General features: G+C 40.4%; 1 protein-coding gene across 1 annotated transcript; it reads right to left on the bottom strand.

Annotated features, from left to right (window-relative positions):
* Window positions 1-1,106: 1,106 nt before the first annotated feature.
* On the bottom strand, window positions 1,107-13,441 carry PSMD5 (proteasome 26S subunit, non-ATPase 5). The gene is made up of 10 exons (XM_050926706.1): window positions 13,197-13,441; window positions 12,020-12,164; window positions 11,642-11,755; window positions 10,966-11,094; window positions 8,379-8,488; window positions 7,578-7,720; window positions 5,891-6,082; window positions 4,940-5,049; window positions 4,045-4,185; window positions 1,107-3,511 (listed from the first exon to the last, which is right to left on the bottom strand). The coding sequence occupies exons 1-10, from the start codon at window positions 13,367-13,369 to the stop codon at window positions 3,254-3,256; spliced, it is 1,515 nt and encodes a 504-aa protein (XP_050782663.1). The 5' UTR covers window positions 13,370-13,441; the 3' UTR covers window positions 1,107-3,253.
* Between the last annotated feature and the right edge of the window lie 1,982 nt (window positions 13,442-15,423).

Here is a 15,423-nt window from a genome sequence, read left to right as displayed (position 1 = left end):
CTGAACAATTCTAATAAGCAAGGTATAGAGTGTGTGAAAGAACACATTGAGTCCTCAACTATTAATTCAATGCAGTTGCTCTGGCTAGCAGGAGTGCCAGAAGTTTACTTTGGAGCATTTGAAAGAAGAGGGCTGTGGGAGTTTGTGCTTTACTTAGGGCTCATTTACATGGGGACATGCCAGAAAATTAAACCTCTTTATGGACAAACTTCGAAATTAAAGTGACTTTAATTCAGTTTATTTTATTTCACTTAGAAGTGAATTAACTAAACTGAATTAAGGCCATTTTAATTCTACACTGGAGCCTAATGCAGTTTAATTAATCCACTTTAAATTCACACCTTTAGTTAAGTATCAGAGGGGTAGCCATGTTAGTCTGGATCTGTAAAAGCAGCAAAGAATCCTGTGGTACCTTATAGACTAACAGACGTTTTGGAGCATGAGCTTTCGTGGGTGAATACCCACTTCGTCGGATGCATGTCCGACAAAGTAGGTATTCACCCACGAAAGCTCATGCTCCAAAACGTCTGTTAGTCTATAAGGTGCCACAGGATTCTTTGCCACCTTTAGTTAATTCAGTTTAACACTCTTGATTGTCCCTATGCAGACAAGCTCTTAACCTCTGAGATTTTACCAAGTCATTTTCCTGAATTTTGATTACATCATTGGTCTTTTTTTTCTCTTTATGTATCTGCCACCTACTACTTTAACCACTGAGGAGAAAAAATAGTTATTTCGTTTCTCATGTGTGCACATTATTGGCTATAAACAGCATGCAAGCCACATAGCTTTGAGGAATGAGCACAGAACAGTGCTTAAGTGGCTAGCAGTAACTCACTGAAGGATCAGTCTCTGCATTTGTCAGAAGGGATAAAAATATATATGTACACACACTCTTTTCTCAGAATTAAAGTGAGTGGCAGCTTTCAGGAAAGCTCACCTAAAAAAAAAATATAACGAAACATGCAAACACCTCTTTGGCATTGTAAAATATTGCATTAGACAAATGTAGCATAGGCAGCCAATGTTCCCAAACACTGGCTATACATAGTAGTTTTCGTTAAGTGACAATTGCACATGTTCACACTTATCACAAAGGAAGAGACTTGTGCATTGTAGAAAAGTTTAATGAAAAGTCAGTACACTGCTCAGATAGCTACCAGCATACAAAAACCACTTAACATCTTAAAGTTAAACTAGCCAGCGCAAGTGAAAGATGTTTTTACATTCTATTCAACATAATTTTTATTGTTTTAAAGTTTTTCCATGCATGCAGGATTTCTGACATTTTTGGTGCCTGCACTGTGCCAATGGGAAAACAGTCATTAGCCATTCCCACGTAAAAAGTGAAACATAACTCATATTGGCCAATACAGTCTGTGCAGAGGTAATGACATCTGAGGTGTTTACTGGGCACCTACAACCATAGGATTTATATGCCACTACTGGTACAATCTTGAATGAAAAAATCTTTTTTAAAATTCCAGTTCATAAGAATAAGTGACAGACATGTTGCATAAGTTATTCTGCATTTAAATAGTATATTACTCATTACCCTTCCTCTCCTGCCCCCTAACACTCTAGCTTTTCTAAGTCCTCTTGCACCTCGCCTCACCATTAAAACGTCCTGCACCACAGCACTCATCTGGCAGCAGACAGCTGGATGTTGTTTCCTCTGCAGCCCAACGCCATTTCTCCCTGGCTCAGCCAGAGGCGTGCTGCAGTGCAATCAAGGCATCCTATTCATTAGCCCTGATTTGGGGGGCAGGGAAATGAACAAGCTACTTCTGTACAGATATCCAACTTGACATTTTTATTAATGCTTCCTGTGGTTTCCTTCATTTTCATTTAATACATTTTTTGAGTACTCCACATATTTTATTTTTTATCCTTAGAACTAAAAATAATACATAATTCATGGTCTAAAATAAGACAGAAGACAAAAAACATATAATAGTCTTGATTTGTGAACCAAAATACATTACATGGCCCATCTAGTCTGAAATCCTGTCCTCCATAATAGTCAAACTGTTCTTCAGAGAATGTGTAAAACCTATATGGTATACCAAATTATAATAGGATATAGCTGGGACTGGTAACCTTTGGCATGCTGCTTGCCAGGGTAAGCACCCTGGCGGGTTGGGATGGTTTGTTTTCCTGCAACGTCCGCAGGTTCGGCCGATCGCAGCTCCCATTGGCCGCAGTTCTCCGTGCCAGGCCAATGGGGGCTGTGGGAAGCAGCACGGGCCAAGGGACTTACCGGCCACCACTTCCTGCGGCCCCCATTGGCCTGGAGCAGCGAACCGCAGTCAGTGGGAGCTGCGATCGGCCGAACCTGCGGATGCTGCAGGTAAACAAACCATCCTGGGCCACCAACAGATTTCCCTGGCAGGCCGCACGCCAAAAGTTGCCAATCCCTGGGCTACAGCCATGAGTTACTTCTCCATGGCTAAATTTATGTCCTTAAACAGAAGGTTTTATGCTCTTATCACTTTTATTTAAACTAACATCACCAAAGTTCAGCTATAATTTAAAAGTGGTAACTTTTAAAATTAAGAGATCAATTTTTGATCAAAATGACAGTAAAATCTATTTAAAATTTGGTTTCTAAGCAAACAGATTGACTAACAGACTGTGGTTCATGCAACGTCCTCTTAAACAAATTATTTTAATTGCAGTACAAAGATAAAGGTCAAAAAAAAAGGGGGGGGGCAGCTTTCAATTTGGTTTAACACTCACTTTATCAGATAGTATCTTTAAAAACTTAAGATTTTCCATGTTCACTTTCCCCATAAGATGTAAAGAACATTGAGAACTGTTTGTTTATACAAGACTTACATCCAGCAAACTGGGGGGGGGGGGGGGGGGGGGGGGAGAAGGGGAGACAAACAAACAAAAAACACTAATTATTTTTGCACCATCTCCTGTAGGCATGAAAGCCCCCAAAAGTAGCTAGCGTAATTTTAATAAACTAAACTGCTTAGGTCAGTCAATTAGACAATGTTATATCAAAATATTATAATAAATGTACAGGAAGCGGTTTTATATACAGCATGATACTTTAAAGTGCCCTACCACTGTTTGAGAATTACTCTCCTGACTCTTAGTTATTTTCAGATTAAAACAACTGAGTCAAATGCTTTCTAAAGTCTCTTTCATGAGGTTAGAGCCCCTAAACTGTAGCCATTTTGGACCAATCACTGCTCCACTAACAATGGATTGCTAAAAAGGGAAAAATGTGATTACGCTGATATTATTCTGCCCCTTCCACAGCAGTAGTAGAAACAGCCTTAACATAATAAGGACCTTCATGCAGATAAGCCCTCAGCCTTAAGTAGTACTGGTTTCCAAATATTTCAGCTATTGTTTTGGAATTTACAAGGGCCTTGACCAGTTCATATTTGGCATCCTTTGAAGCTTTGTCAGGTTCCACAGATCTGTCTACAATATATTCCACAAATCCTGGACTGTCAAGCATCAGTTTCTGTGCCCATGGTTGGTTTGCAATAGCCTAAACATTAAGAAAGAAGAAAAATGATCAGGATTGGATTTTTAAATATGCTAATACATTGATTGTTCAGCAATGGTCAGGGATGAGAATATAACTGAAATTGGATATGCAATCTGGCAACCGGAGGACGGAGCCTAGAAGACGACACTGTGGCTCTCCAATCAAGCAGTAGTATTTTAATACTAAACAGATTCTAGAGTTATTTTTCCCCTTTAGATTGTAAAAGGATTGTGGATCATCACTTTTGTGGCACCAAACAATGAGGAGAGGCTAAAACTGAATTTTTTAGTTTACAAGAGGACATAAAGTGCACACCAGACTCGTTTGATGCCCAGTTTGGATTCAGTTTGGGTTTCGGTCTGATGTATGAGGGTTGGACACTGAAGACAAGCTGAAATATCTCTCACCATAGATTTGTATACAGAAGTCAGTCTACAAAGATAATATGTACACCCATTATAACAACTTGATGTTATCACTAGGAAAGGAATTTACAACTTCTGGTCTCATTTCTTTTTAAAAAGGAAACTTACAGTAAACACTCTTAAAGCCCCACAGTGGAGATCAGGGAATGGCTGAGTACTAATACTCCTGAAGAGTTCCAATGGCTGGCTAGACAAGGCAGCAAACCAGGATTCAGTCATTCCTAGCAGGTCTTCTGTTTGCTGGTCTGGCTACACATGGAGAGAAAGTATTAAAGAGGCTAGAAACATTGTAATGAATAGTTTTTGCATTTTTAATATTCGTTCTCAAGAGTCAGGAAAATTATAAAGGAAAAAAATCAATTAAAACTAAGTCACCTAGCCAATAGCAGTTTAAACAAATAATTTTAAGTATCAAATTTACTTTTCCCCACTTATGCAGTTCACTTTTTGTATTTCACTCAGTTTGGAGGGTAGAATTTTCTCATGGATTCTTGGGAGTTTCACTATTACTACTGCTGCTGAAATTCACAAGGCTGCAGGGGACGTTTAAATGAGGATGCTTCACTCAAATGAAAAAAATCTTGAAATGATTTCTATGTACGTTAAGTGGGGTGGGTTACACAACCGAAATATTACATTCTGGTGTTCAAGTGGCTTAAAGGGACATTGTAAAACTACAAGTATTATGCTACATGCACTTTCTTTTTCATTGTAAAGTTGTCCTATTCTGAGCAAAATGACAATTTCACGGAACTTTAGAACTTTGTATTCTGAACACTGAAAACAGCTACTATTTAGCAGAAATGTTATCATGTATCTGCTAAGCACACACACTTCACTTACATGAATTAAAACCACAATCTTACTCTTCTCCAGCAAATATAGTATTTTTTTTTAATAAAAGTTTAAAGAGTTCATTACAAGAACAAACTATTAAGAAACCTTGGCTTAGCCTCTATAAAACACACAATTGTGTCATTTCTCTATATTTCAAACAACTTACTGGCAAGTAAAGAAGAGATGATATGGCATCCAAACATCGATGTCTTAGCTCTGCTGGTGGATTCTTTGCCTGGTGCCCTATTCTGTTTAACAGCTGTTGAAATCTACTCCCTTTGAAAATAAAAACATTAAGAAATTTTCATTTGTCATGCATACTCCCAACATACTAATAAAATCTCCAGTAACTTCTGTATCATGTCAAGTTATCAGTATTACAGTACACTGAATTAAATGCTAGAGAAGAGTGCTGGGAGGCACAGCCTGAGCAAGAGCAGTTTCAGATATACTATACTGACAATACATATAGCTGCCATCTGTTGGTATGGACTTTCTCCAAACTGGGTTAGATTTGAACCAGTAGTGAAAAAACTTCTGTATCTCATTTCAAGTCCTTTGGGCCATTTTGGTCAGCCATTTCATCTTATACTAAAAGAAGTCCTATAAACTTCAAAAACAAAGTGATGTTACCAGGAGACACACAAAAGCATATTCATCTATGCCTGTATGCAACAGATGTATATTACATGGCTGTACTTTCTTCGTCCTTTTTAAGAAAGCATATAATCACGGAAGAAAGATAAACATTTCCTAAAATTACAGTGCTGTTGTGGACTTGCATTATGCTGCTCACCGCAATACGAGGAATTCTAGCTGATAGCCCAAGCTGCAGCTCTGATACTGCCATGTGTTTTATGAACATGGTTTGATCACAGCCAGTAATGCCATATATATTAGGCTCCTCTTCCCCTATTCTCCCACACTCTACCAAAATTAAAGAGAGAGACTGCGAATAGAAAATTATTATCCTGGTGCTTTTCAGCTATTACAACAAATAGAAATCTTTGGTAAGTAAATATATTTTAAGGTCCCTTTCCCCACTTCTGAGTGTGAAAATCCCTCAGTAAGCACTCCTCTGTCTATTAGGATATAAAGGAAAAAACTTGATGCAAACCAGCTTTCTGTAAAACCTGTTTTCCTTCCACATTTGATCCCAGGATTGCAAGCGTGTCCACAGCCACTCCAATCATGGTTGGGTCATGGCCTTCAGCCATTCCAAATACTTTTTCCATAAAGATGGGATATCGTTCACAGATCTGCTGTGGGCTGTCTACAATAGCCAGATTTCCAAAAAATTTCACAAATCCTACCAAAAGCAAAGCAAGAAACATTCAACAGAAAGGAAAAATAACTTCAGTAACATAATTTCAAGTCAATAACCAGGAAAAGATACCAAAAAACTTTCACACGAATGGCATAATTAAAGAAATGTGTTGAAGATAAAATTGTTCAGCTGTAAAAAAGTGGTATGACTGTGAAAGGACACCACTAGATAAAGTCAGTATTTTTAAAACAAATGTGTATAGCACAAGCAGAGGCAGTGCAAGCTACTCCTGCATGCTCAAAATCTCTTAGCCTTGTCTAGATATCTGTTAAGTGGTGGTGTTTTTTTAACTCTCTTATCCCAGCTTAGACATGCCCCCACAGTATACTTCAATTTTGCTCTACAAGTAAAAGAGTTAATTTTCCATCACTCACTTAATCCATCACCTCTGTGCTGAAGCTGTACAGGCAAAGGTGTCTATTTCACACAAACAAAGAAGTCAATCTACTAATAAATGCGCTGACCCAAGCACCACCGAGTTCCACATAAAAGTTACACAATTATAGGTGGTTGGATCCTGAATTTCAGATCAAATTGCAGTTGCTCAATATTCAAACAGGATGTAGTTCATTCATATTCCCCACTCCTTTCCTGACCACTACCCATTTAAAAAGACTAGTACTTTCTATAAGAGACACTGACAGGTTAAAAGTAATATTTAAAAAAATAATTTCCTTAAGTCACTAACACCTTAGATATTAAAATTATTTATGATGTTTGCTTCTCATTTCAATCACCTTGGACAATGAAAACAGGACTAGTCAGTCTCATTTTCTGAGTCTCAAAAAAAAAAAAAGTTTCACTCTCAATAAAAGTTCAGGAGAACATTTCTATTAAAAGGGATATCCCAACTTTAAGAGAAACAAAATTATTTCTACCAGAAGATTTTTTTAAAGACGTTCTTTTACTGCAAGTAACACTTCAGAACACTATAAACTGAAATACTGGAGAAAATGAAAGAGTGGTTGTTGGGTTTTTCTACTATACACTAAAATTTTGTAAGATGCAGAGTTTCTTCCACTCGTGCAGGAGTTTCACACAGCAACAGAGATGAAAACTTACATTTAAAAAAAACAGTAAAAATATAATTGCTAGTTTTTGTGTTTTTTCAGTTGTCTCTGGGCAGTGGAGTACATCAAACTTCTTTGAATTTACATTTTTTAAACTGACTAGGTTTCAAGTTGTTAGGGTCCTTTTAATATCTTGTTTAGCAAGACAAGAGCAATTCCTCAATTGTGTGCCTACTATACCTGACAGTGTCCCTGTAACTTATCTTTTTCCAGTGCCCTTATGTAAAGGAGACAATCATGTTTTAGACCATTCATAAACATTTCAGGTACATATACATTTATAACATTCTTACTATCAAAAATACACATTTCCTCTCAGGACAAAAGGCTCAAAGCCCTTAGTCTAACAGTTCTTTAGAGGTGGACAACATTACACAACGCTGGAAACAATCAATGCATAACATCACCTGGCAAATAGAAGCCTGAGAAAGGATCAGAATCTGCCCCAATGATTATATTGGAAATTTTATCAATGATTCCTTGTTGGGCAAGATATTGACGTCCATGCTTAGTGTATGCCAATGAGGTCACCATCTCTATACTGGTAGCTCTACAGAAGATAAAGAATAAATGCTCATCTGGCCTAGTTCATATCCTTTTTAAAGTAACCTAAATATCTAGATAATCTCAAGAGATTGATAAAGAAAATATGTTTTAATCTTTCACAGTTGTCATTCTAAAGCTAACATGTTCCTAATATTTATATTGCAATAGTACCCAAAGACTGCAATCAGGAGCACAGTTCTAATACACTAGGCACAGTACAACAACAGAAAGACATGGCCATATCCCAATGAGTTTAAAACAGAAGTATTATCACTTAAAAAAATTCTGCCAACTAAATTTTTAAAAATAATTGACCTGACTTGTGAGGGTGTGGGGTTGAGGACCTGCATGCATCTCTGATTAAATGATCAAACTAAGATAATCAAAGTGAGACCCCAATCCAGAATCAACTTTACTTTCAAATTTAGTTAAAATCAGTATTTTGTCAGTGTTTAATTCTCTCCAGTACAGCTTCTTGTGCTTGTTTGGACTAGCACTACAAAATCAGATAAACGTGAACAGAGTTATGATTTCCTCTTCCCCCTCCCCAGTTAGAATACAGTTGTTATCCAACGCCTTTTAAATATTTTTTTATGGATCCTTGTCTAGAAAAACAATTTAAGTACAATCTGCTTTTGAAAATAATCTCACTGTCAACATACCTGACCAGCACATCATCTCCAGTCAGTTCTTCAATTAGCTCTGATATTAATCCACTGTTTGCACAGTAATTCAAAGAATCTGCAGACACCGAAGAAATCTCAACAACTAACTAAAACATAAGCACAGGAAGGACAAGTGTACACAAGCATTTGCGTAAGAGTGAGTGCTCGCACACTGCATTGTTTATAAAGTTATACAGACCTATACGTTATATATTCCAAACAGAAGTTTTGCCTGAAAACATTATTTATTAACCCTCATCCTGCTTTAAAAGCTTATTTCACTGATAAGTCTTCAGACTGCAGTATGTTCTTTTGCTTTCTTCTTACATCCTGCTTTTTCCCCCACTTTGCTCTGCTAAAAATGCCAGCCTCTCCACTCCCTTTGTTTCTTCCTCACACGTTTAAGCTCTATGACTGCTCCTTTGCTACCCACGTACCTGAAGTTATAAACCTATTCTAATGTACCTAGTAGGACAGTCAATTAATCGCCATTAACTCACACGATTAACTAAAAAAAAAATTAACTGATTAAAAAATTGTGATTAATCACACTATTAAACAATAGAATACCAATTGAAATTTAAACATTTTAACATTTTTTCTACATTTTCAAATATATTGATTTCTATTACAACACCGAATACTGTGTACAGTGCTCACATTTTATTATTTTTATTACAAATATTTGCACTGTAAAAATGATAAACAAAAATAGTATTTTTCAATTCACCTCATACAAGTACTATAGTGCAATCTCTTTATCGTGAAAGTGTAACTTACAAATGTAGATTTTTTTTGGTTACATAACTGCACTCAGAAACAAAATGTAAAATTATTTAGAGCCTACAAGTTCACTCAGTCCTACTTCTTGTTCAGCCAACTACTAAGACAAACAAGTTTGTTTACATTTACGGGAGATACTGCTGACCACTTCTAATTTACAATGTCACCTGAAAGTGAGAACAGACGTTTGCATGGAACTTTTGCAGCCAGCATTGCAAGGTATTTACATGCCAGATATGCTAAAGATTCATATGCCCCTTCATGCTTCGGCCATCATTCCAGAGGACATGCCGATGCTTATTAAAAAAAATAATGCCTTCATTAAATTTGTGACTGAACTCCTTCGGGGAGAACTGTATGTCTCCTGTTCTGTTTTACTCACATTCTGCCGTATGTTTCATGTTATAGCAATCTCAGATGATGACCCAGCACACGTTCATTTTAAGAACACTTTCACAGCAGATTGACAAAACACAAAAGTACCTATGTGAGATTTCTAAGGATAGCTACAGCACTCAACCCAAGGTTTAAGAATCTGAAGTGCCTTCCAAAATCTGAGAGGGACAAGATGTAGAGATTGCTTAAAAGAGCAACACTCCAACTACAGAGCCCGAACCACCCAACCTTCTGCTGGAGGCATATGACTCAGACGATGAAAATGAACATGCGTCGGTCCGCTCTGCTTTGGACTGTTATTGAGCAGAATCCATCATCAGCATGGACGCACGTCTTCTGCAATGGTGGTTGAAGCATGAAGAGACATATGAATCTTTAGTGCATCTGGCACGTAAATATCTTGCGACCCAGGAATAACAGCGCCACGCCAACGCCTGTTCTCACTTTCAGGTGACATCGTAAACAAGATGTGAGCAGCATTATCTCCTACAAATTATAACCAAACTTGTTTGTCTGAGTGACTGAAGTAGGACTGAGCGGACTTGTAGGTTCTAAGGTTTTAATTTGTTTTATTTTTGAATGTAGTTATTTTTTGTACATAATTCTACATTTATACGTTCATCTTTCATGATAAAGAGATTGCAAAACAGTACTTGCATTAGATGAATTGAAAAATACTATTCTTTTGGTTTTTTTACAGTGCAAATATTTGTTATCAAAAATAAATATAAAGTGAGCACTGTACACTTTGAATTCTGTGTTGCAATTGAAAACATTTGAAAATATAGAACACATGCAAAAATATTTAAACAATGGTATTCTATTATTAACAGTGCGATTAATCGCACACTTAATTTTTTTAATTGCCTGACAGTCCTAGTGTCTAGCTCTTACCATTTTAAATCCACGCCCCTCTTCCCCCGCCCCAAAGAACTCATTTCCACAAGGGCTTCAAATGTTAACCCATGGCAGTGATTTACCATCCCTACTCCCCATTCTTTTTTTAAAGAGATGCACCTGTATTTTGTAATTGATTTATAGTGATATCTATAGGTGCCCATTCTAGGCTCTGGGCCCCCATCCACCATAATTTAAAAAAAAAATATAATAGAGAACAGCCCATAAATATCCTCTAGACCTTCATCCCACCATTTCAAAACCCTTTGAGGTTTGGGGGTGGGAGGGACGGGGGACGGACGGACTGTGATTCATAATTTCATAAAGAATTACGGTATGCTCCTTTCCCACCCCCTCCCCATCTTTCTTCCCTCCAGAAAAGTATAAAAATGTTCAAGTCAGTTAAAAATGACAGATAAGTTCCATCTCACAAACACCTCATTCTGAATTACAATGCACTAGAGTCATGGTGCCCTGTAAAAAATACCAAGAACTACATTGCTCTTACCTCATATACTCTATATCGTACAACATCACTTGTTGCCATGACATTTTTCATGTCAACTAAAAAACTGCTTGCAAATAAAGCCTCCAGCCCATCTTGAGTCTGTGCTATTCTCGACAGTGATTTGATAGCCTACAAATAAACGCAGTGGTTTGTGATAATACAGACACACACACACACAGTAGCAGAACCAACTGTAGAATGAAAAAGCAAGACAAGAAGAGTCAGTTGACCTGTTCTTTTCCAATAGGCTAAATAATACATAAGACATCTAGAGCTATGCTTTATCAATGGGAGAAGACTGAAAAATATTGGTCTCTCTGCTGAGACTGGCAAGAATGCTAGTTATGCTGGTTTCTGTAATGTGAACAAATCCTTGAGGAGTCAGACAAGAGACCACATCAATTCACTTCACAGAGGAGAGTTACCAGACAGTAACGACACGGGTATGTTAGAAGATTTTACCTAAAGTGACTTCAGAGCCTAAGACACTTAGATGCATTTGGAATTTTTACTCCAAGGCTGATCCCGGTCTCCTGGGCTATCCAAGCCCCCACTTCTCTATTATCCATGAATAATCAAGGCTGCTAACTCAGACATTGTAGATACAACATAAGATACTTTGAACCTTTCAATAAGTGTGAAAAAGAAAAAAGCATGTATTATTTGCAACACTTACCTCTTTAGCTACAGCTATTTTCTCTCCACCAATGCAATAAATGATTTGCCTTAGTAATTCAGGATTATTGAGAATTTCTCTAACGGCATCTGAATTTTCAACTATTCTTCCAACCTAAAAATTCAGTTGAACATATAGGATTAGTTTGTTTCCACCAGATGCAAAACATCAACATGAAGAATTTCAACAAGTTTATGTAGGATTTCTAACTAGAAACTATATACAAGTAGCAATACAGTGCTTTTGTGCTACTTTGATACTGGGAGGTAAAGAATTAAACTGTAATTAAAAAAAGTGGTAATAGATTAAAACTAGCCAAGAATGGTCAAAGATCTAACCTACTATTTACTATTTCAATAGAGGAGTTACAGTCCATACCTGAGCTATAGTAAGAAGTTTAACTGAATCATCGGGATGAAAGAGTCCTTTTTGAAGTTCTTCTCTGAAGTTCTGGATTACATACAATGGATCCACTGCCTGAAGAAACCGCTCCAAGATAGAAACACATAAAGCAACCTGTTCTCTGTTTGCAGGGGAAGGAAAAACAGCCCTTAGATCAGTGCTCCCCAAACATTTTAGAGTCACACCTTCTCTTACCCCTGTCCGTGTACACACACACCCCAGGATTGGGGCCAAGGCTTCAGGGGGGAGAGAGGACGACATGGACAGGGGTAAGGGAGCCAAGGCTGCAGCCACAGCTGTGGACAGGACTGGGAGAAGAGCCCTAGCCAGGGCCCTGGGCACATGGTCAACAGCCAGGGCCCTGGGCTGGGAGCCGAGGCCAGCAGCCAAAGGGCACTTCCCATGGGGGCTCGCCCAGGCCTCGGCTGTGCCCCCCAAACGTTCCTCCATGCCACCTTAGAGGGGGACACCCCGGTTTGGGGACCTCAGCCTTAGCTAAAGAGTAATTTAAGGCAAAGAGAAACAACTCTGTACCACACAAAAAGCCCTGTGGCTATTTCCCACCAACTAAGCTTTGTCACCATTCTGAATATTGCAGAATAATCTAGATTTTACTACTACAGACCTATGCACTTGCAAAACAACTTTGTACTGTCCTGATTCTATTTCCTGGCAGTGATAATCGCAACAGTTTATATTCAGTAAACAAACAGCTCCTCCCACAACCACCTAATGGAGTTTCATCCGCATTTTACAGATGGGGAGACCATGGCCGAGAGAAAAGATCTGCCACAGGCCAAACAATGATTCCGTGACAGAGCCATGGTCAGAGAGAGTCCCAGGATGTTGCACTGCTGGGCTCTGCCTACAGGACTATCACACAGTGACACCCAGCACCTCAGGCTGCCCGAAAGCGAGGAGCAGAGCACCACCCCACCGCAACAGCACGTGCCACAGCAGCCTGGCCCCCCCTCGCAAGGCGCCCCCGACCCTCGGCCCCCACCCACCGCACAGCGCTGCCCCGCCCCCACCGCATAGCGCCCCAGTTCCTGAGGTGCCTCCCGTACCTCAGTGATGCCGCCTCGCCCACCCCGCACCCCAGCCGCCGCCTGCGGTGCCCGCCTCGCCCCGGCCTCCCCCCGCCCCGGCCAACCTGTCGTTCACGTTGAGCAGAGCGAAGAGGCTTCCGAGGCGGATGTCGGGCGCCCGCTCCCTCAGAGCGCTCAGCGGCAGGGCCTGCACGGCCACCCCCAGGGCCCGCAGCTCCTCCAGCGGCTCCTCCAGCCGGGACACGCGGGCTAGGAGCTCCAGCGCCTCCTCCGCCATCTTGGGACCCGACCCAACCGAGGGAGAGAGTGTGGGACTGGCAGTATCGCGAGAACTCCCCTAGCAACCACGCTGGGCGTAACTAGGGGGCTCCTTTCGCGTCCGGCAAAAGGTAAACAAGATGGCGGGCCCTGCAGGTTTCTGGGGCGGGACTAATCTAGCAAATCCGCCCCGTGCCCTCCTGTGAGCGGTCCGCCGGGGGGAGGGCGGCGACAGAGGAGGTGGGCAGGCCAGGACGTGTCGCAGCCACCACTGTCACTGTGGGGTGTTAGTGACGTCACGGCGTGCTGGTGTCTGGCCCGCGCCCAAGGGTGGCTGCGGGGAGCCCCCGTCAGGCCCGGCCCAGGGCGCGGCACAAAGACACCGTGTAAAGAGCCCGGGCTGCTGCCGGGGGGAAGCCACCGCAGGGAGGTCACATGACACACCCGTCCTGGCGTCTCGGGATGCTTCGGAATAACCCCCCCACACACCATCCCCCGCTTCTAATTCTCAAAAACCAAGTCAGGTTTTTAGCCCCAGGACCAAACTGCCCGGCATTGGCTCAACAAACACACAGGAGGGTCCGGAGTGTTCACAGAGCAGCCTCCACGGCCGGTCACTCAGCTCCTTCTGGAAAGCCTCACAGCTGGGAAAGCTGTGAGGCGCCAACAGCATTTCTGGGAAAGCCGCTCTCAGCTGATAGATTCACACTAACTGCCTTTTGTTTTAGCTTCCTCGTGTATTTACACTTTGCACAATGTTATTAAATGAAGTGGTGATAAATGTAAAATGAAGATAATATCTATCCCCTGCTGAGTAATTAGATGATAAATAAGCAGGCTTTGGTGCAGGAAAACTCTACAGGTGGGGGTGGCAGGAGAAAAGGGAATTCTCCCTCCACTACCATGGAGTATCAATACAGCTGCTCCGTGCTCTGCTTCCCACTATTTGTGGGTATTGATTAGTAGAGTTTGGCTGTTGTAGTCCCATTGGCCTAGCTTGTCCTAGGCAGCATTGCAAAGTGATGTGCAGGAGTATAGATTTTCCTTGTACGGGCTCCCCACATTCCCTTATCACATCTGTGCAGTGTAAGTCTGACAGTTCTGTTGTGCTGAGGATGGTCTGTGCCTGAAGGGGAGACCAGTGAAAGAAGAAAATGTGTCGTCTTTCAATCTACAAGGAATAGACCAGGCAAATGAAGCTTAGCAGATACCTGAACATTTCCATTTTGTAAAGGGTTCTGAATGATCTATGATATTAAGTATCTCTAAAAGGTCACTAACAGTAGCAGGGTAATTTGGCCTTCATCCTTTGCCTGGGAATGAGATAGTTAGCAGTACCATAATTGTAGAAAGTTTGGTCTAAAGGTAGACTTAGACTGCTGTGCTAATAAGTTTGCAATGCTCTGCTGATTAATACATTTTCTAGTAGCTTGAGAGACCTGACAGTTACATAATGCAGGGAGAGTTTGAGATAGTATGGCTGTCTCTATTCATGCATCACAAGCGTAGCTGTGTTAGTCTGGATCTGTAAAAGCAGCAAAGAGTCCCGTGGCGCCTTATAGACTAACAGACGTATTGGAGCATAAGCTTTTGTGGGTGAATACCCACTTCGTGGGATTCATGTCCCTATTTATGTACAGTTGAATTCTTAAAGGGACATTGTCAAAAAGTTTTAGTCCTAAAATGCCTAATACTACTTTGCACTTTTATAGCACCTGCTGAGGATGTCAAAATGCTTTAAAATATTCATGAAGTAAGCCCCAGAACACTCCATTGTACAGACAGAGAAAACACGGCACAGAGGTTAAGCGACTTGCCCAAGGTCACCCAGCAATTCAGTGGCAGAGCTGGGAGAACTCAGATCTTACTTCCTGCCATTTAGCCACAACTACATGCTTCTGCCATTAAGCTTTGTGTTTAAGAAAAAAGGTTTTACAGAGCCTATTAGAAAGGTTTAAAATAAATAAATTCAATTACTTTAAAAAAAATTTAATGTAAAGCAATCCCTTGCAACCTAAAATCCAAAACACTTTCTGACTCTTGTGCATGGGAAGGAGAAAGTGAAGCTGGCTA

This window comes from Gopherus flavomarginatus, chromosome 17 (genome assembly GCF_025201925.1).
Source record: "Gopherus flavomarginatus isolate rGopFla2 chromosome 17, rGopFla2.mat.asm, whole genome shotgun sequence".
Taxonomy (NCBI): Eukaryota; Metazoa; Chordata; order Testudines; family Testudinidae; genus Gopherus; species Gopherus flavomarginatus.
This window is presented reverse-complemented; position numbering and strand designations above follow the sequence as displayed.